Source organism: Esox lucius, chromosome 1 (genome assembly GCF_011004845.1).
Source record: "Esox lucius isolate fEsoLuc1 chromosome 1, fEsoLuc1.pri, whole genome shotgun sequence".
Lineage (NCBI taxonomy): Eukaryota > Metazoa > Chordata > Actinopteri > Esociformes > Esocidae > Esox > Esox lucius.
Window position 1 is genome coordinate 38,772,855 of NC_047569.1, and position 20,880 is coordinate 38,793,734.

Below are 20,880 nucleotides of genomic sequence, written 5' to 3' on the forward strand. Positions count from 1 at the left end.
TGGACAGACAGAAAAGAGAAAAAGAGGACAAGAAAGATTGAGGGTTAAAGGACTGTGTGTGTCAGTAGAGAGAGACCCAGTGAAGAACTAGACAGAGACCAAGTGAAGAACTAGATCCAGTGAAGAACTAGACAGGGACCCAGTGAAGATCCAGTAGAGAGAGTCCCAGTAAAGAACCAGTGGAGAGAGTTGTGATCTGAGCTCATTGGTTGTCTCTGGTGTCTGCTGTGTGGTGGAGAGTCCAGCTCCTCAGTTCTTAACGAGCCCTTTAGCCTTAATAAAGAGACATTCTCTACATTCCTAAACTCCCTCCTCCCAGCTGGTCACCCATCCACCCCGTGAGGCTGTAAGCTGTCAAAACAACCCAGGGATGGTCAGCCATCACCCCCCTGACCCCTGACCCCTGGCCCCTAGGTCCTAGCCTCATACATCTCTGGCTCCTGGATGCCAGTACATCCTGATCTCGTAGTTGCGCGCTCTGATCGCTCAAATTCAATGATGGACTGGCCGTATTCTTCTGGGTTTTGATTGGCCGCATTCTTCAGGGTTTCGATTGGCCGAATTCCTCAGGGTTTCTACTGGCCGTATTCCTCAGAGTTTTGATTGGCCGTATTCCTCAGGGCCCCTCAGGGCTGTATTCCTCAGACTGTTACAGTAGCTGTTGCTTGTTGCCTTTAGCCTGCTCTGCTCTGTCAACAAGCCAGTCAGATTACATGAGCTGGGCAGGCCGAGTGCCATACTAACTCAGATAGTATGTAAAAGACATTTCCTTTCATGTGTTTTATATGTATTTTGTTTAATTTACCAGTTTGTATTTTTTTTAGGATGAAATCTATTTATTAACAAGACAATTATGGCAACTATCTAAAAATGAGGTATTAATAATGTTGTGTGTGTTGTCAGGTGGTTAGTGTGTGGCCTATATGTTGTTTAGTTGTGTGACCTGTGTGGTGTGTATGTGGTTCCCCCAGTACCCGATGGTCCTTCAGGGAACCTGACGGCTGTGTTGTTTAGTTTTGTGACCTGTGTGGTGTGTATGTGGTTCCCCCAGTACCCGATGGTCCTCCAGGGAACCTGACGGCTGTGTTGTTTAGTTGTGTGACCTGTGTGGTGTGTCTGTGGTTCCCCCAGTACCCGATGGTCCTCCAGGGAACCTGACGGCTGAGTTGAACGGGACCGATGTGATGGTCAGCTGGGATGAGCCCAGGGGGAAGATCAACGGAGACCTGCAAGGATACCTGCTGGAGTACCGCACCTCCACAATGGAACCGGTCCGTGTCTAGAACACACACACACACTGTATCTGTCTAAGGCTGTAGTGTAACAGCACCTCCACAATGGAACCGGTCCGTGTCTAGAACACACACACACACTGTATCTGTCTAAGGCTGTAGTGTAACAGCACCTCCACAATGGAACCGGTCCGTGTCTAGAACACACACACACACTGTATCTGTCTAAGGCTGTAGTGTAACAGCACCTCCACAATGGAACCGGTCCGTGTCTAGAACACACACACACACTGTATCTATCTAAGGCTGTAGTGTAACAGCACCTCCACAATGGAACCGGTCCGTGTCTAGAACACACACACACACTGTATCTGTCTAAGGCTGTAGTGTAACAGCACCTCCACAATGGAACCGGTCCGTGTCTAGAACACACACACACACTGTATCTGTCTAAGGCTGTAGTGTAACAGCACCTCCACAATGGAACCGGTCCGTGTCTAGAACACACACACACACTGTATCTGTCTAAGGCTGTAGTGTAACAGCACCTCCACAATGGAACCGGTCCGTGTCTAGAACACACACACACACTGTATCTGTCTAAGGCTGTAGTGTAATGTGTCTCTGTCTGTCTAACTGTCTCTCTTTCTCTCCAAGGCTGTGTTGTAACCTCCTCTGTCTTCTGTCTTTTTGCCTGTCTGTCTGTCTCTGTTAGTGTCCGAGGTTCTATAGTAACGTATGTCTCTGTCTCTCTCTGTCCTTCTGTCTGTGTGTCTCTGACTGTCTCTGCCTCTCTCTGTCCTTTCATCTGTCTGTCTGTCTGTCTGCCTCTGTTAGTATTAGAAGTTCAATAGTTACATATCTCTATGTTTGTCTCCGTCTATATCTGTCTTAATCTCTTTCACTCTCTGTCCTTCCATCTGTCTGTTTGTCCATCTGTCTGTCTGTCTCTGTTGGTATCCCAGGTTATATTTACATGTCTGTCTGTCTGTCTCTGTTAGTATCCCAGGTTCTATTTATATGTCTGTCTGTCTGTCTCTGTCACTATCCCAGGTTATATTTACATGTCTGTCTGTCTGTCTCTGTTAGTATCCCAGGTTATATTTACATGTCTGTCTGTCTGTCTCTGTTAGTATCCCAGGTTATATTTACATGTCTGTCTGTCTGTCTCTGTCACTATCCCAGGTTATATTTACATGTCTGTCTGTCTGTCTCTGTTAGTATCCCAGGTTATATTTATATGTCTGTCTGTCTGTCTCTGTTAGTATCCCAGGTTATATTTATATGTCTGTCTGTCTCTGTTAGTATCCCAGGTTATATTTATATGTCTGTCTGTCTGTCTCTGTTAGTATCCCAGGTTATATTTATATGTCTGTCTGTCTCTGTTAGTATCCCAGGTTAAATTTACATGTATGTCTGTCTCTGTAACTATCCCAGGTTATATCATGTCTCTCTGTCTCTTCCCAAAGGCTATGCTGGACACAGGTCTTCACACGGAACAGTCCATAAATCTGTCACTTCCTCTGTCCAACGTGTCCTTCAGGGTGTGTGCCTACACTGGGGCAGGGCCGGGACCATGGACCCCCCTACACACCCTCAACCTCACCCCCTCTGGTGAGTACCTGACTGCAGAGGAGGGGAGACACAGCCGAAACGGCATTTTCAATCCCTCCGGGATTGAAATATATTTTTCAATCTTAGCAAAATTTGGCAAAGTATCACAATGTTGAGACCTAGTCATGCTTTTTAAATTATTCTTGAATCAAATTAAACTGCCTGGCTTAAGGTCAACTCCATGAAATGCTGTAAAAGGCATCAACTTCATCATTCATTGCCGAAGTGATTTAACGGCCTAGATTGTTTCATGCTGACATTTGATTATCAGATACGTGATACAAATCATATTTTTGTCTTGTTTTACAGCGCAGTATAATGTGCCTTGGCTAATTTAAATGGCATGTCCTTTTGGATTCAAAACATAAAAATATATTTATTGAGCTGCTATTATTCCTTAGGTCTGGCGCATCAAACACTTCAATATTTTAAGCAGTTGTTACAGTACCCTGAGGCATATTCTTTTTCTCCGTAATATTAAAATAAACAGACGTTCAGGTTCTTGTCATCGGGGATGGAGGCATTGATCACATTAACTCCGGATACGTTCCAAACTGTATATTCATATTCTTTTGAAAATCCTGCAACCTTCTTTTCAGAGCACTGAAGAGAGATAGATATGAGAATGTCAAACTGTTATTCTATCTCGTTATGATCCTGCTGACCTGGCTGTTTCTCGGGAAGCATAGTTTTAAAATAAATATTGTTAAACATTTTACTTTTGATCATTGGTTGATGTTAGTTCTTACCAATACATTTATCACAGGATAATAATGATTCTAAATAAGTAACATGTTTTTTACATTATGCCCAAAGTTCTGATGTATATTTTTGGAGTGGAAGAGCAATATAGGGAGAACAGAGGAGGAGAGGAGAACAGAGGAGGGGAGGAGAACAGAGGAGAGAAGGAGAACAGAGGAGGGGAGGAGAACAGAGGAGAGAAAGAGAACAGAGGAGAGAAGGAGAACAGAGGAGAGGAGAACAGAGGAGGGGAGGAGATCAGAGGAGGGGAGGAGAACAGAGGAGAGCAACGGAAGGACAAATAAAAATGTGCTGTGGAATGACGGGCATTGAAAGTCAGTATTACTATAACAGTTTTTTCTGTCATTTTTCGGGTTTATGGATGGGCAGTGGGGAATGATAGAGGCAAGAGATTGAGCAGCAGAGCAGCAGGCCTGATTCCAGCCCGCAGGCCTGATTCCAGCCCGCAGGCCTGATTCCAGCCCGCAGGCCTGATTCCAGCCTGTGTACCCTGGACAACAGTGGCACGTTTACACATGAACTATTTAACTGAACTCTCCAATTGTTTTTTTACCTGTTCATTATGCTTCTTGTCTTCACAGAAAGGGGAGAGCAACAATCCAGAGGTAATTCAAAGTTACACAACACACACAGCTGTCTACTGATAGTGTCATGCATTTTCTGACCACAGAGATTTCCTTCTGTGGTCTCCTAAATGTCTGATAGTTCCCTTTTAAAGGCCTGGTAGTTCCCTTCTTCCTTCAGAAAAACAGGAAGAAAGAGAGAAAGGAGAAGAATAGACTGATGATAGAAGGAAAGGGGGGTTGGGAAGGGGGGGGTGTTTCATACATATTTATAACCAGCAACAGAACAGAAGAGAGGAGACCCTGTTGACACAGGACCAAACAGAAACGTCGCACAGCTCACACAATGAAAGGAGGGAGAAGAGAGGGAGGGAGAGAGAGATGGAGAGAGGGGGGAGGAGGGAGAGATGGAGAGAGGGGGAGGAGGGAGAGTGGAAGGATAAGGGGTAGGGAGAGAGGAGAGAGGGACAGAGGAGGGAGATAGGGAGGGATCGAGAGAGAGGGGGTGGAGGGAGTGTTGTGACGGTTAAAGAGAAAGTTCAGAGTCAGGGTGGAGAACGTGGGAGTTGTTTTGGTGGGGGGGGGCTATATTTAATCTGAGAGAATGAGAGTTCTGTTAGCATTGATGGGGGAGAGGTGGGCGGCATAGGGTGAGAGAATAGTCTCTATATTTAGGGAGAAGAGCAAGGGAGATGGCGGTGTTTCCTGGGTAAATTGTAACCAACAGCGTATCAGACACCATGGGTCACCTAATGAGAGAACATATTCACACTGTTTAGCACTAATTCTCCAGAATTCATGTCACGTTCCTTAACGATCCACATGGCTGAACTCTGACCTCTGTTTAAGGTATCTCCATGCTCCCGCCCTTCTCCTGGCACTGGTGGTATGTTGTCATGGCAATAGCTGTTGCCGTGGCGCTGGCGGTCTTCATGGCGTTATATGTGGCCAAACTACGACGCAAAGAGACACGCTTTGGGTGAGAAGGCTCTCAATGCTCCCAGTGAGAGAGTGTGTGTGTGTGTGTGTGTGTGTGTGTGTGTGTGTGTGTGTGTGTGTGTGTGTGTGTGTGTGAGTAGGATCGCAAATTAAATATAGGTGACAAGAAAGCGAACTTTTTTGTTTGTCTTTTCTTTTATTTTGGATAGCCCCTTGAGATACCATCTCATTTTCAAGGGGGTCCTTAATTTGGTTAGATCATCTATTTTAATATACTACTAACAGGTTTTAATATATAGTTATTTTTTATTTGCTATGCATTATTTACATTTTTTAACATTTGTGCATGCTATCAGCTATATGTGTGCATCTGACTGGAGGTGTGTTTCCAGCCACTGTCTACTGTTCTCTGAATAGAAACACCAATAGGAAAACAGGATTGTTTTTTGTTACTTTGCTTTTCTATTTTTGAACACCGATCCTAATTCCTGTCGAATATCTTCAATGTCATAGAATCTGTCAAGCTAAGAATGTAGGGTTACTACCTTTAAGTTGTAGTATTCTGCAGAACTAAGAGACTGTAGACCTGCCGGTTATCATGTTTTGCAGAGATAGTACACTCTAGAACTCACACTTGTGCATTATATCACTCTAGAACTCATAGGTTGATTTATCTGTGTGTGTGTGTGTGTGTGTGTGTGTGTATACTTGCGTGTTAACAGAGAAGCATTTGAGCCCATGATGGAGAGCGGAGAGCTGGTTGTGAGGTACAGAGCAAGACGTACATACAGCCGAAGAACCACAGAGGCCACATGTGAGTGTGTCTGTCTGTCTGTATCTATCTGTCGGTGTCAGTCTGTCTGTATCTGTCTGTCTGTATCTGTCTGTCGGTGTCAGTCGATCTGTGTCTGTCTCTGTTTGTCTGTGTCTGTCTGTATCTGTCTGTCTGTCTGTATCTGTCTGTTGGTGTCAGTCTATCTCTGTGTCTGTCTGTGTTTGTCGGTGTCAGTCTATCTGTGTCTGTCTATGTCTGTCTGTGTATGTCTGTGTCTGTCTATATCTGTCTGCCTGTGTATGTCTGTGTCTGTTTGTCTGTGTCAGTCTGTCTGTGTCTGTCTGTCTGTGTCTGTCTGTCTGTCTGTGTCAGTCTGTCTCTGTCTGTCTGGGTCAGTCTGTCTCTGTCTGTCCATGTCAGTCTATCTGTGTCTTTCTGTGTTTCTGTTTGTATCTGTCTGTGTATGTCTGTGTCTGTTTCTGTTTGTATGTGTCTGCCTGTCTACCTGTCTGTGTGAGTCTGTCTGTGTCAGTCCGTCTGTGTCAGTCTGTCTGTGTCAGTCTGTCTGTGTCTGTCCGTCCCAGGGCTTTGGCCAGGGTTTGTTGTGGATATGTATAATGTTGAGTTACCAGCACAGAAACCTGGTCTTCAAACAGTGCTGGCAGTAGATCATTAGTCCTAAAAACAACCCAATTCACATGTGGGAAGAACACAATCTAGTATGTTCTATTAATTAGTTATGTTACTACATTGCAACTACTTCAAAAAGTTTTCCAAGAGTCGTAAGCAAACAATTAATGTTGTTGTAAAATGGGGCTTCATCCGTTTAGTGTAACATGAACGCCATACTGCCCTGAGGAGATCATTTCTCTCCAGTTGAAGATTTAAGATTTGACAGATATGAGTGGCAATAATCTGCCACCAACCTGTCTGTCTGCCTGTACCCTGCAGCATCTCTGGCTGTTCCTACAGTACCTGCAGATAACTGTCGTAGTTACCTGATCCAAAATAATCAGTGTGTCTGAAACTGAGCTGAGGCCAACACCGTGAGAGATGAACATTTCAACAAGTTTCAACCAGCATCTCACCTCAGGATGTACACATAGATCGATCTCCTAGTTCCTTTCTACGACAACTGACATCAAAGACGGTAGAAAGCCTGCCCCAACCTATACCCCACTAATACATACCCCTGTGCACACTTTACCCAGGACCTGATGTATATTTAGTTCCCTCGGTAGATCATGGCCCCGGTTCAGTGCCAGCAAGGGGTCCGGTACAGAAATGCATGCGCTGATGTAAGTCACTCCAGATCAGGGCATCTGCTAAATGACTAAAATGTTCATTGTAATGGACATACTCTGACGAGTGTCTGAGACCAGGGATTAGGGCATTTCAGTCCAGTCTGGTGCGTCGCTGTTCTACGGGTGGAGGACGAGACAGCCCAATAACCTTCGGGTGTTGTAGATGCTCAGAGATAAGCTGGGCTAAGAGTCAATACATTCACTGTCTGCAGCTGTGAAAGCAGCCCTTTAGAGTGAAGTGGGCCACAGAGAAGCGCTGAGGAACGCGGCATACTCTGACTGATATGATTACGGCCTCACAGCTGACAAGAAACCTGACACATCATGTTATTGAGAGATGCCGCGTCAGGACACAATACTGTATTACTAGCCTGCAGTCTGGGATAAGCGTTCTCTGTTTCACTCAAACGTGTACACACACACAGCTCTTACAGAGTCATGTTACGCAAGTCAGACAGCTTTCAAGTCCTGACTTTGTGCCCGTTGTTGTTCTCCTCCGTGTTTCTCACATCGTGTTGAAACTTGCCATAGTGACAAAGGGACCAGAGAATGACAGGAGAAGGAAAAAAGAGAGCAAAACAAAGAGCATGCAGTGAGAGGAACCGAGAGAGAGACGGAGATAATCGTAATGGAGCGATGGTGTGAATTTAGTGTCAAAATAGTGTGAATGAGGAGGTGTGTGTGAGTAAATGTGTGAGTGAGCATATATAGCAGAGTGCACGGACCCCCGCGTATATGTGTGTGTTGAGGTGAGGTTAGATTTGATTTACTCTTGTTGATCACGTCCTGTTTTCTGAAGTCCTAGACCTAAACCCCAGGCATCCAGTCTGCTGATCTAGCTAATGTTAGCCTTACCAACAGTTATCACAGCTGATCTAGCTAATGTTAGACTTACCAACAGTTATCACAGCTGATCTAGCTAATGTTAGACTTACCAACAGTTATCACAGCTGATCTAGCTAATGTTAGACTTACCAACAGTTATCACAGCTGATCTAGCTAATGTTAGACTTACCAACAGTTATCTCAGCTGATCTAGCTAACGTTAGCCTTACCTGCAGTTATCACAACTGATCTAGCTAACGTTAGCCTTACCAACAGTTATCACTGCGATTCTAGCTAAAGTTAGCCTTACCTACAGTTATCACAGTTAATCTAGCTAACGTTAGCCTTACCAACAGTTATCACAGCTGATCTAGCTAACGTTAGCCTTACCAACAGTTATCACTGCGATTCTAGCTAAAGTTAGCCTTACCTACAGTTATCACAGTTAATCTAGCTAACGTTAGCCTTACCAACAGTTATCACAGCTGATCTAGCTAACGTTAGCCTTACCTACAGTTATCACAGCTGATCTAGCTAACGTTAGCATTACCAACAGTTATCACAGCTGATCTAGCTAACTTTAGCATTACCAACTGTTATTACAGCTGATTTAGCTAACTACAGGCAAAGTTTCAGCCAGCTAGATAGCTTTACAGCCAGTCTCCAGCTAGCTCTAGCAACTCAAGGCAAGAAGACATCCAGCTAACTGAAGTTAGCTTTACAGCCAGTCCACACAGCCAGTGTCCAGGTAGCTAACGTGTTTACAGGTCTGGAGACTGAGGATGTTGTTGTCATGATGTCACTCCCTCTTTGTCATTCTACCTCCCTGTGATTCTCCTTCCCTCGCTGTAATTCTCCTTTCCTCGCTGTGATTCTCTTTCCCTCCCTTCCTGTGATTCTCTTTCCCTCGCTGTGATTATCCTTCCCTCACTGTAATTCTCCTTCCCTCACTGTAATTCTTTTTCCCTCCCTTACTGTGATTCTCTTCCCCTCCCTTACTGTGATTCTCTTTCCCTCCCTTACTGTGATTCTCTTTCCCTCCCTTACTGTGATTCTCTTTCCCTCCCTTACTGTGATTCTCTTTCCCTCCCTTACTGTGATTCTCTTTCCCTCCCTTACTGTGATTCTCTTTCCCTCCCTTACTGTGATTCTCTTTCCCTCCCTTACTGTGATTCTCTTTCCCTCCCTTACTGTGATTCTCTTTCCCTCCCTTACTGTGATTCTCTTTCCCTCCCTTACTGTGATTCTCTTTCCCTCCCTTACTGTGATTCTCTTTCCCTCCCTTACTGTGATTCTCTTTCCCTCCCTTACTGTGATTCCCTTTCCATCCCTTCCTGTGATTCTCTTTCCCTCCCTTACTGTGATTCTCTTTCCCTCCCTTACTGTGATTCTCTTTCCATCCCTTCCTGTGATTCTCTTTCCCTCCCTTACTGTGATTCTCTTTCCCTCCCTTACTGTGATTCTCTTTCCCTCCCTTACTGTGATTCTCTTTCCCTCCCTTACTGTGATTCTCTTTCCCTCCCTTACTGTGATTCCCTTTCCATCCCTTCCTGTGATTCTCTTTCCCTCCCTCCCTGTCATCTTCTTCCCTCTTTACCTCTCTCCATCCCACTCTTCCTCACTCCCTCGTTACCATCCTCCTTCATTACATAATTGGGAGAAAGTCTGTTGTAAGACATACCGACTCCATGCTGTCACTATACACACAACCATCACACACACAAACACCCATCACACACACACAGACACACACCACACACACACACACACACACACACCACACACAAACGCACACACACAAATCACAAACAGATTGACAGCTGGCTGTGGATATGGCCCTCTCCAGAGACTCAACCCTTCTGACCTCATATCCTGTGAGCTTTTTAAATGATGTCACCTTCAGAGAAAGACAGAAAAAGAAAAAGAGGACTCAATGGATGGACAAATAAATTATAGATAGATAGATATAGATAGATATAGATAGATACATGCTGTTTACCTGAATCAAAGAACTCTTCTTCCCACTGCATACTTCACCCTTTAGCCCCAAGGACATGCTTAGAGCATATCTCTGTTCTTGTTGATTTTCTCATTGTGTTTTTGATGTTCTAATTGTGTTGTGTTTTGGTGACATTGCTAATCGCTGTTGTTGTGCTGTTGTCGTCCGCAGTGAACACCCTGGGCATCAGTGAGGAGCTGAAACAGAAGCTGCAGGATGTGATGGTGGACAGACACAAACTAACCCTGGGAAAGACTCTTGGAGAGGGTGAGTGTGTCTGTGTGTGTGGGTTCAATGAGTTTAAGGTTAGGATTGGGTTAGGGTTAGCGTATATGACAGGTCTGTTTTCTGGTGTCCACATGGATGGAAAGACAAACGTGTGTGTGTCCGAGAGAATGTGTCTATGAGTGTGTGTGTCAATTGGTATTGGGAACACGCTGTCTTGGCTTCAAGGACAGTATGGGTCTTGAAAGATAGAGCAATGCCAAGAAAAAAGTGAAATGCATTCTTATCTACATGATGAGGCATAAACAGAGATATATACTGTATATAGTACATTAAAATGACTTGCTAACACTAACCTTAACCTTGAACTTTTACCCTTACCTTGACCCCAACTCCCTTAGACCCGAGACATCTTTTATAATGGTGTCTTTGTGTGTGCCTGTCTGCAGGAGAGTTTGGCTCTGTGATGGAGGGATCACTGATCCAGGAGGAGTCTGTCCTCAAAGTGGCCGTGAAGACTATGAAGAGTAAGTTACCTATGTCACATCTGAACAGTAAGCAACACACACCCCTAAATACACATGCTTACTCTGGAGACTAAATATCAGCCGACGTCAGCAATGTCCTCATATTTCCATGTCCCCATAGCGTCATTTAGACAGGAAGTAGTTATTAGTCAGTTATAGGTGATTGGCCCTGTTCCACTTCTGACCATCTATACAGCGGCGTCTCTAGACTGCTGGTAAACACGCCCTCGAGGCGGCTGTCCCACCTTGGATAGAGTGTGTTGTCGACAGTGTCCATGTTCTCACCCACCCCTGTCCCCACCCGTGTCCCCACCCCTGTCCCCACCCCTGTCCCCACCCGTGTCCCCACCCCTGTCCCCACCCGTGTCCCCATCTGTGTCTCCACCCCTGTCCCCACCCCTGTCCCCACCCGTGTCCCCACCCCTGTCCCCACCCCTGTCTCCACCCCTGTCCCCACCCGTGTCTCCACCCCTGTCCCCACCCGTGTCTCCACCCCTGTCCCCACCCGTGTCCCCACCCCTGTCCCCACCCCTGTCCCCACCCGTGTCCCCATCTGTGTCTCCACCCCTGTCCCCACCCCTGTCCCCACCCGTGTCCCCACCCCTGTCCCCACCCCTGTCTCCACCCCTGTCCCCACCCGTGTCCCCACCCCTGTCCCCACCCCTGTCCCCACCCGTGTCCCCATCTGTGTCTCCACCCCTGTCCCCACCCGTGTCCCCACCCGTGTCTCCACCCCTGTCCCCACCCGTGTCCCCACCCGTGTCCCCACCTGTGTCCCCACCCCTGTCCCCACCCGTGTCCCCACCTCTGTCCCCACCCCTGTCCCCACCCCTGTCCCCACCCGTGTCCCCATCTGTGTCTCCACCCCTGTCCCCACCCCTGTCCCCACCCCTGTCCCCACCCGTGTCCCCACCTGTGTCTCCACCCCTGTCCCCACCCCTGTCTCCACCCCTGTCCCCACCCCTGTCCTCACCCGTGTCCCCACCCCTGTCCCCACCCGTGTCCCCACCTCTGTCCCCACCCGTGTCCCCACCTCTGTCCCCACCCGTGTCCCCACCCGTGTCCCCACCCCTGTCCCCACCCGTGTCTCCACCCGCTCCTCCAGTTGCCATCTGCACTCGCTCGGAGATGGAAGACTTCCTGAGAGAAGCTGCCTGCATGAAGGAGTTCGACCACCAGAATGTCATGAGGTTGTTGGGTAAGAAATAACTGTCTCTCTGTGTGTGTTAGTCTGTCTGTGTGTCGGTCTGTCTGTCTCTGTAAGTGTGTCAGTCTGTCTGTCTGTGTGTGTGTTAGTCTGTCTGTGTGTCAGTCTGTCTGTCTGTGTGTGTTTGTATGTCTATCTGTGTGTGTGTCTGTTTGTCTGCCTGTGTGAGTGTACGTGTACATGCACTATGTGTGTGCGTCTCTTGACCAGAGTGTGACGGTGTGTGTGTTCAGGAGTTTGTCTTCAGACAGTAGAGAGTGAAGGCTACCCCTCCCCTGTGGTCATCCTGCCCTACATGAAACATGGAGATCTGCACAGCTACCTGCTCTACTCACGCCTTGGGGACTGCCCTGTGGTGAGTCCACACACACCCACACACACACACTCTCACACACACACACACACACACACTCACACACACACACACACATTCACACACATTCACACACACACACACACACTCACACACACACACACACACACACAGGAGGAGACCCATCTCCTCCTAAATGACTTCATTCGCAACCCCTTCTGTGTAAATTATACACTACACTTTGAGTCTCCCCAGGCTTGAGAAACTCTGGTCCTTATCCAAACAAGTGTTTCCACCACAAGATTTAGGAAACGCTCCAAAAATGATCCTGTCCAGGAGTCAGATTTCAGATTTTTTTTTGCACATGGGACTTCTGCATGGAGCACGGCACCCTCTAGTGTGTGGAACGAAATTGTGCAGCATTTTGAAAATAAACCTCGTAAAACTATTTTTCATGAACAAATCTGATAGAAATCGACAATGACAATGCATCTCTGAAGTGTTGTGAGGGATAGGTAATGGCAAGTTCATTGATTGGCTTTTTGGCTGCAGCACTAAATAACTCTCTCTTTGTTGTTCTCCAGTACCAGTATGTTCTCTCTCTCTCTCTGTTTCTCTCTCTCTCTGTTTCTCTCTCTCTTTGTTTCTCACTCTCTTTCTTTCTCTCTCTCTTTGTTTCTCCCTCTTTGTTTCTCTCTTTCTCTGTTTCTCTCTCGGTTTCTCTCTCTCTTTGTTTCTCTCACTCTCTGTTTCTCTCTCTCTTTGTTTCTCTCTCTCTCTCTGTTTCTCTCTCTCTTTGTTTCTCTTTTCTGTTCCTCTGACATCCGTGGGCTCTAATAACCTGGCTATTAACACACTGCCCTTCCTGCCAGTGTAATAATAACCCCCATGTCACTGTCTCTCCTGAAGTACCTCCCATCTCACATGCTGGTGAAGTTCATGATGGACATCGCCAAGGGGATGGAGTATCTCAGCTGCAAGAACTTTATCCACAGAGACCTGGCCGCCAGGAACTGCATGTAAGAACCATTAGAAAAGCTCCTTGTTTGACTATTGCTAGAGAAATGTAGCTTTTCTCTGTTCCAAGTTCCCCTGTTACCTTTCCAAAAGCATCAAGTAATCACAGTTTTTGTTATTGGTATTAAAAATGTATAATAAAACCCACTGATAAATATGAACAAAATAGTCACCCATTTTAAAATGATTTACTCTTTTTACTGGACTGCCTAAGTGGAGCTGGCTAAGAAGAGCAAATGTCTCTTACTGACTGACTGACTGACTGTCTACCACTTGTTAAATAGCGTAGTGTTTAGAGAAGCAAACCTACAAAATATAGGTCCTGAGTTCATATCTTCTCGCAGGCGAAGTATGCATTATGCATTATCCCATATAGACGAAAACTTCGCTATAAAAACCTCCATTAACAACGTTATAGTAAGCCTGAAATAAAACACTTTATGGTTATGTTGCGACTGTTTCTGGTGGATTTTTGAAGTACTCATCCGTGCATGTGTTTTGGGTCAGGATAGACAAACATATTTGCTGGCTACAACATAGGCTACAGTAGTTACGTTACAGTGAACCTAAAACTGTATACGGTTATACTGCCACTGTTTCTGGCATGGAAAAGTTCATCTTCAGTCTCGCTAGCAATTGCTTAATACTTATGATTATTCTTAAGAAGTTAGTAGATACCAGTAAGCCTATTACTGGATAATAAGCAATACAGTTCATAGATGATATTTGTGGTGGAGGTAAACTTAATAAGAAACGTTAGTTAGTGTAACACAATGCTCAATAGTATTTAGCAACTGGTGAAATGTGTAATGCCATGGCGTTATGGTTAAAGACAGTGCCTTTCATGTGGAAGGCTTGAGTTCGAATATATTGTGAACAACAACGTTTATTTATTTTATTTCCACGATTCTATCGTCGTTTCACGTGATGAAAAAGTTAGTTATTGTCACCTTTCTTGATAGTTATTGTATCAATGTCATTCACTAATGAAAGAAAAAAGTATGTTGTTATGCCATGAAAAAAATAAATACGTTCTAATGCCATGAAATAAAATAGCTTTGGCAGACTTGCTAGCTATTGCTCAATTCCTATGATTATTCCAGTAAGTTAGTAGATACCAGTAAAGCCTATTACTGGCTAATACGCTGTTCAAACGGCCAGTGGCAAAAGCTAACAGTTCATAGACGCTATTTGTGGTGGAAGTCAACTTAGTAAGAAACGTTAGTCAGTTTAACTGTATCAATATCACTCACGAATGGCCAATTAGTTGATAAAACGGCCAGTGGCAAAAGAGAATTTGTTCAGGATAGAGGCTGTACTGACACCTGTCAAACGTAGAGCTCTGTGGTGTTGTGGTTAGCGACACAGCTTTTCACATGGGCGACCCAGATTCAAATCTCAAGAGGGCAATACTTTCTATTGCGTTCCGGTTGAACTAGACTTGCCTGGTTTCTTGTTGATTCCCTTTCTCTCTCTACTCTCTCCACCTATATCTCTCTCTCTCCTTCTGTCTCTCCTTTACTCTCTATACTCTCTTTCTCTCTCCTTCTGTCTCTCCTTTACTCGCTATACTCTCTCTCTCTCTCCTTCTGTCTCTCCTTTACTCTCTATACTCTCTCCTTCTGTCTCTCCGTTACTCTCTATACTCTCTCTCATTCTGTCTCTCCTTTACTCTCTATACTCTCTCTCCTTCTGTCTCTCCTTTACTCTCCATACTCTCTCTCTCTCTCTTCAGGCTTAATGAGAACATGAACGTGTGTGTTGCTGACTTCGGCCTGTCTAAGAAGATATACAACGGAGACTACTATCGGCAGGGGCGTATCTCTAAGATGCCCGTCAAATGGATTGCCATCGAGAGCCTGGCTGACCGTGTCTACACCACCAAGAGTGACGTAGTGAGTCCCCCAGACCTGGGAATATGTGTGTGTGTGTGTGTTAGTGGATGTGTGTGTATGTGTGTATTTGTGTTAGTGAGTATATGTCTACTGCATTATCTTCTTTCCTTATGAACACTCTCCGTCCAATCAGTCACATTTCATTTATAACGCCTTTTATACATCAGCAGTTGTCACAAAGTGCTTTTACAGTGCCTGAAACCCCTAATATCAAGTAACGACAGATTTGGTGCACAGTGGCAAGGAAAAACTGCCTAGTAGGTCGGAACTTGGAAAGAAACATAGAGAGGAACCAGACTCTAAGGGGTGGCTTGTCCTCTCCTGGCTGTGCCGGGGGAAGATTATAAGAGTAAAAGATTATAATAATGAACAAGTGCGTTTTGGCTGTGTCCGGAGTCAGATTATAATAATGAACAAGTGCGTTTGGGCTGTGTCCGGAGTCAGATTATAATAATGAACAAGTGCGTTTGGGCTGTGTCCGGAGTCAGATTATAATAATGAACAAGTGCGTTTGGGCTGTGTCTGGAGTCAGATTATAATAATGAACAAGTGCGTTTGGGCTGTGTCCGGAGTCAGATTATAATAATGAACAAGTGCGTTTGGGCTGTGTCCGGAGTCAGATTATAATAATGAACAAGTGCGTTTGGGCTGTGTCTGGAGTCAGATTATAATAATGAACAAGTGCGTTTGGGCTGTGTCTGGAGTCAGATTATAATAATGAACAAGTGCGTTTGGTTGTAGGGGTCTGAAATTAACCCCCCCCCGTCTGTTTCCCTCCCCCTCCCTCTCGCCCACAGTGGTCATTCGGGGTGACAATGTGGGAGATTGCCACACGTGGACAGACTCCGTACCCAGGGGTGGAGAACAGTGAGATCTACGACTACCTGAGACAAGGCAACCGCCTCAAACAGCCTCCGGATTGCCTGGACAGCATGTGAGTGACTGACCTCTAGGATGACAGTCTGTCTGTCTGTGTGACTGTCTGACTGTCTAGCTGCATTGACTGATAGATGGAGAGTAACCAAATGTCCTTAATAAAGTAACCAAACCTGCCCCCTCTTCTCACCTTCTCCCATCTCCTTCACCTCTCTCCTCTTCCAGCTATGCCATGATGTTCTCCTGCTGGTTGTTAAGTCCTAAGGACCGCCCGCAGTTTGAAACTCTGCGCAGGGAGCTGGAGAAGACCCTCAAGGATCTCCCAGACCCACAGGACCCAGATGAGATCCTGTACGTCAACATGGACGAGTCCCTGGAGCCGGGGCCCCTGGGGGCCGTGGGCGGGAGGGACCCGGCCGGGGGGCTAAAGGGGCGGGACTCTGTGGCCACGGTGGATGTACACCACACCCACCCCAGCCGCTACGTCCTGTGCCCCCAGCATGACTCCAACACCAACCGCCTGCTCTCAGACTCCCTGGAGAGTCTCAACCTGGTGTCCTCCTCCTCCGCCACACTGCCCCTGGGCGCAACCCTGTCCCTGCAGCGCTTCGGCTGCTCCACCCCAGCCCCAACACCGCCCCCCACGGCAGATATTCAGGGCAACAGGGATGGACTGAGGATGGCCTCCTGGCAGTGACAGGGTCTCAGCACTGTCACGAACTGATGCAGGCGAGTCAATACACACGGGTCAGTACTATCAGAACTATTTCTCCTGTGTGGATCACTGGCTCTGTAACCTGCTACCTGACTCACAGACAGACCATGACAGACTGGCCGACTGGTCAGTACAGACTGGCCGACTGGTCAGTACTGACTGGTTAATGGAAACTTCCAAGACTTCCATCTCCCCAAGAACAATACAATTCCTGTTGGTGTCAACTGTCACAGACTGACTGACAGTGGCATCTGTTATACAAGCCTCAAAAATGTGTCCTTCATCTTGACCTTGACCTGATCTTATTTATAAGATCTGATCACAGATTTTAACGGTCTACACCTATGTACTATTGTGGGCAGAATCAGAATCTGGACCGTAATGAGAACTGAGGCTGCATGTTAGAACAAGGTGTAAACAGAGCCAGAGAACTGAGCCTTGGTTTTGGCTCAGATTAATATAAAAGTGTTCCTACACACACATTTAGCACAAACTCACTCCTACACACACCCATTCACACTCTGCCATTCACACTCCTACAAACACCCATTCACACTCTGCCATTCACACTCCTACAAACACCCATTCACACTCTGCCATTCACACTTCTACAAACACCCATTCACACTCTGCCATTCACACCACTACCAACACCCATTCACACTCTGTTATTCACACTCCTACAAATACCCATTCACACTCTGCCATTCACACTTCTACAAACACACATTCACACTTTGCCATTCACACTGTCATTCACACTCCTACAAACACCCATTCACACTCTGCCATTCACACTTATACAAACACCCATTCACACTCTGCCATTCACACTTCTACAAACACCCATTCACACTTTGCCATTCACACTCTGCCATTCACACTCCTACACATGCCCACGCTGTCTAAATGTATACACAGGAGACACGTCACCACGGCCCCTCCTCACAGCTCACATCCGTCCGGTTGGATGGTGGCTGTAGTTACCACAGATCCTAGACGGTCCCTCACACCGTGATGTGGGGGAGAGGAACAACATGTCAGTCCCTTCCCTCCGTACCACCTGTAGCACAGTCAGAGACACGTTTAAAGCCAGGTGAACATACCGTGCTCTGTCAACCAGAGATAACACGCTAATGCGTCGGACTCCTTTCACGACGAACTGAGACGAACCTGATCAACCAGCTCACATCCTGCCATATTGTTATCTGCATAAGAGTACCAGCTGAAGAGCCTGCCTGCCACAAAGTGAGTCCAGTATACACTGTCAACTCAGGTGCTGCTGTTAGTGAGGAGTTCTGGTGAGCGTTGGAGCCGAGGACTAAACCACCATTGTGTGTCAATAAAACCACCGCTGTAATACGGTAATACGGTGCTGCCTGTGAAAGAAACGGGAGGACGACTCATTATATGTTCTGAAGTGGAGTCATTGGAATCAAGCCAATCATACACATTTACATATTTACATCTATTCAGCAGAGGCTCTCAGCCAAAGCACTTCACAGTAGCGTGCGTGTTCCATTCTATCAGCTTGTAACCGTTCGGTCGACTCTGTCCAGGCTGTTTTCCGTCCAGGCTGTTCTCCATCCAGGCTGTTCTCCGTCCAGGCTGTTTTCCGTCCAGGCTGTTCTCCGTCCAGGCTGTTTTCCGTCCAGGCTGTTCTCCGTCCAGGCTGTTTTCCGTCCAGGCTGTTCTCCGTCCAGGCTGTTCTCCGTCCAGGCTGTTCTCTGTCCAGGCTGTTCTCTGTCCAGGCTGTTCATCCTTCCGTCACTTCGTCTTGGTCTTCTCTTCTTGTTTTATCTTGTGAATGGAAAAGAAAAAAAGGAAGAGCCACAGTGACTCAGTTTGGAGCAGCTGTTAAGAATATAGCATAACATCCAGGTCCCTGTGGCAAATTAAAGGGGAAAGTTATTTTGAGCATGGTAGGGGTCAGTTAAACCCAGCTATAATTCCCCATGTCTAATTGAAACCTTTGAAGAAAATTGGAATGTTGGTTTACTCCTTTAATTAATTGTTATTGACATGGTTTGACCCACAGCAACCTGATGGTTACTATGGTTACCTGGGGATAACGATAGCTACTCGATGGTTACTATGGCTACCTGAGGATCACTGAGACTTTCTCTGTGTCACCATGGCTACCTGGGGGTCACACCAAAAGCCTTCTGCTTTCCAATGTTGTAGATCAAAGCACAGTGTTACTTTTATACAAAATTGTTTGTATGTATGATTTCTTCAGTTTTTATATATAAGATCTTGCACTAATGTTTTATATATATATATATATATATATATATATGTATCATTGATATTTTTGTATGTAATTTTCCGCATACTATTGTTTTTGTTTCAATGTTTTTTTTGTGTATTTTTCAGGTACTACAGGTTCCTTGGAAAACCTGTTTGTCCTCTAATCTTTTCCCTGATGAAACCTGTTTGTCAGTTACAGTGTCAGCTGCATAAACCACAAAAAAGCACACACCAAAGGCTAGCATGAATTGAAATAGAGTAGTTATCTGTTTTTCATTTCTTTCAGCTGTTATAATCTTGCATGGGACCCTGAGATGTTTCACAATGTTGTTGTAGTCCTGAACAGGCCCACCTGATTACAGGCTGAACAGGCCCACCTGATTACAGGCTGAGCAGGCCCACCTGATTACAGGCTGAACAGGCCCACCTGATTACAGGCTGAACAGGCCCACCTGATTTCAATCTGAACAGGCCACCTGATTACAACTTGAACAGGCCCATTTGATTAGAACTTGAACCGGCCCACCTGATTACAGTTTGACCAGGCCCACCTGATTACAGACTGAACTGGCCCACCTGATTACAGGCTGAACTGGCCCACCTGATTACAGGCTGAACTGGCCCATGTTAATCAAAGACTTGATGATTAGCTGACAAGTCAAATCAGGGGTGCTAGCCCTGGAATAGATCACATGGGATGCTTGAGGTTTCCTGGGGAGAAAGTTGAAGACCTCAAAGCCTACTTTTCTAAATCTAATATTATGGTAGTTGATTTTATAATTCAATCACTGAAAAAAATGCTGTTTAAATATTAAAATGTAGGTTCAATTGGTTAATTTAAAAAAATAATTTTCCAGTCTGAGTGTTTTGGGGGGGGGGGGGTGAGTAGTTTTGGGAGAGGATCGAGATGCAGCAGGTACTTGGTGCATTAAGAGTCAAAAGAACATACCGGGAGTGAAAACAATCTTGAGTTATTCAAAAGGTTGTTCAGACACTGTAAAGATGGGGTGTACTTGATCCTGTTTTGGACTTGGTACATTATCTTTGGTACATTATTCAACAGTGCCCAGACAGCAGGTACAGTTTTGTGTGTTAGAATTAACCTAAATCAGTGATATCTTCATTAGGTCTTTGTTCTCCGTATGTCATAGCTGTGGGATGAAAAAACTGCGACCCAGTTTGCAACATGGATTCTTAATAAATAAAGTAATCTATTATTAGCATTAACTTCCCTCATTTTAAAAAATGTCAACAGATTTGTGTTTTGGAGCGGATGTTTTCACCAGACAGCGAGCCCATACTTTATCCCGAGAGATTACAATGTGGATACTGGCTTGGCGGTTGTTTCTTATGATAATATGATTTCCTCAAAAACAGCAACAAAAATATGAATTTCAAATTATTTCAACATTATTCGCCATGTGAATTTGTGAAATATTTTTGTTTACAACTAACCTAAATATCAGGACAACAGTGGATATTGTTTTAGCACAGAATAGCAATAATTCCCTGATTTTAATACTGTATATAACGTGGCACAGTCTTTATACTGACCTCACATCCATCATAATCGTAGTATATTATAACCTGACCAATCGCTGTCCGCCCAGAGAGCCAGCATTATGTTATATGATTGGTTTAGGTTAAGTTAGTTTCCATGAAGTTAGTTGGCTATGTTGGCTATGGTCATTAGTTTCCACAGACCTTGTTGGGAAAGTATGAATATGTGTTGCAATAATAATGACAGTGTGCAACTGTCACTGCTATGTTCTTTCTACCTGTCACAAAAACAGTTTTTTTTACTTATTTTGTATGAAATAAATGTGTACAACATCCTTCTCC

The 20,880-nt window shown here is 45.5% G+C and overlaps 1 protein-coding gene across 3 annotated transcripts in view; it reads left to right on the top strand.

The window, feature by feature from the left end:
- The window catches only part of LOC105027024 (tyrosine-protein kinase receptor UFO), a 43,111-nt gene extending 22,235 nt beyond the window's left edge, over window positions 1-20,876 (top strand). Inside the window, exons 7-20 of one of the 3 annotated variants that reach the window (XR_004576133.1) lie at window positions 1,132-1,271; window positions 2,702-2,846; window positions 4,190-4,213; window positions 5,021-5,150; window positions 5,833-5,924; window positions 10,185-10,280; window positions 10,688-10,765; window positions 11,871-11,963; window positions 12,206-12,327; window positions 13,195-13,304; window positions 15,038-15,197; window positions 15,995-16,131; window positions 16,299-18,036; window positions 18,348-20,876. Coding sequence is in view for 1 of the 3 variants with exons in the window: in XM_034294175.1 (XP_034150066.1) it covers window positions 1,132-1,271; window positions 2,702-2,846; window positions 4,190-4,213; window positions 5,021-5,150; window positions 5,833-5,924; window positions 10,185-10,280; window positions 10,688-10,765; window positions 11,871-11,963; window positions 12,206-12,327; window positions 13,195-13,304; window positions 15,038-15,197; window positions 15,995-16,131; window positions 16,299-16,770 (1,799 nt within the window). In the remaining 2 variants the exon portion in view is untranslated. Of the gene's footprint in view, window positions 1-1,131; window positions 1,272-2,701; window positions 2,847-4,189; window positions 4,214-5,020; window positions 5,151-5,832; window positions 5,925-10,184; window positions 10,281-10,687; window positions 10,766-11,870; window positions 11,964-12,205; window positions 12,328-13,194; window positions 13,305-15,037; window positions 15,198-15,994; window positions 16,132-16,298 lie in introns of all 3 variants that reach the window. The other 2 variants (XR_004576134.1, XM_034294175.1) reach the window with 2 other exon arrangements.
- Window positions 20,877-20,880: the final 4 nt, after the last annotated feature.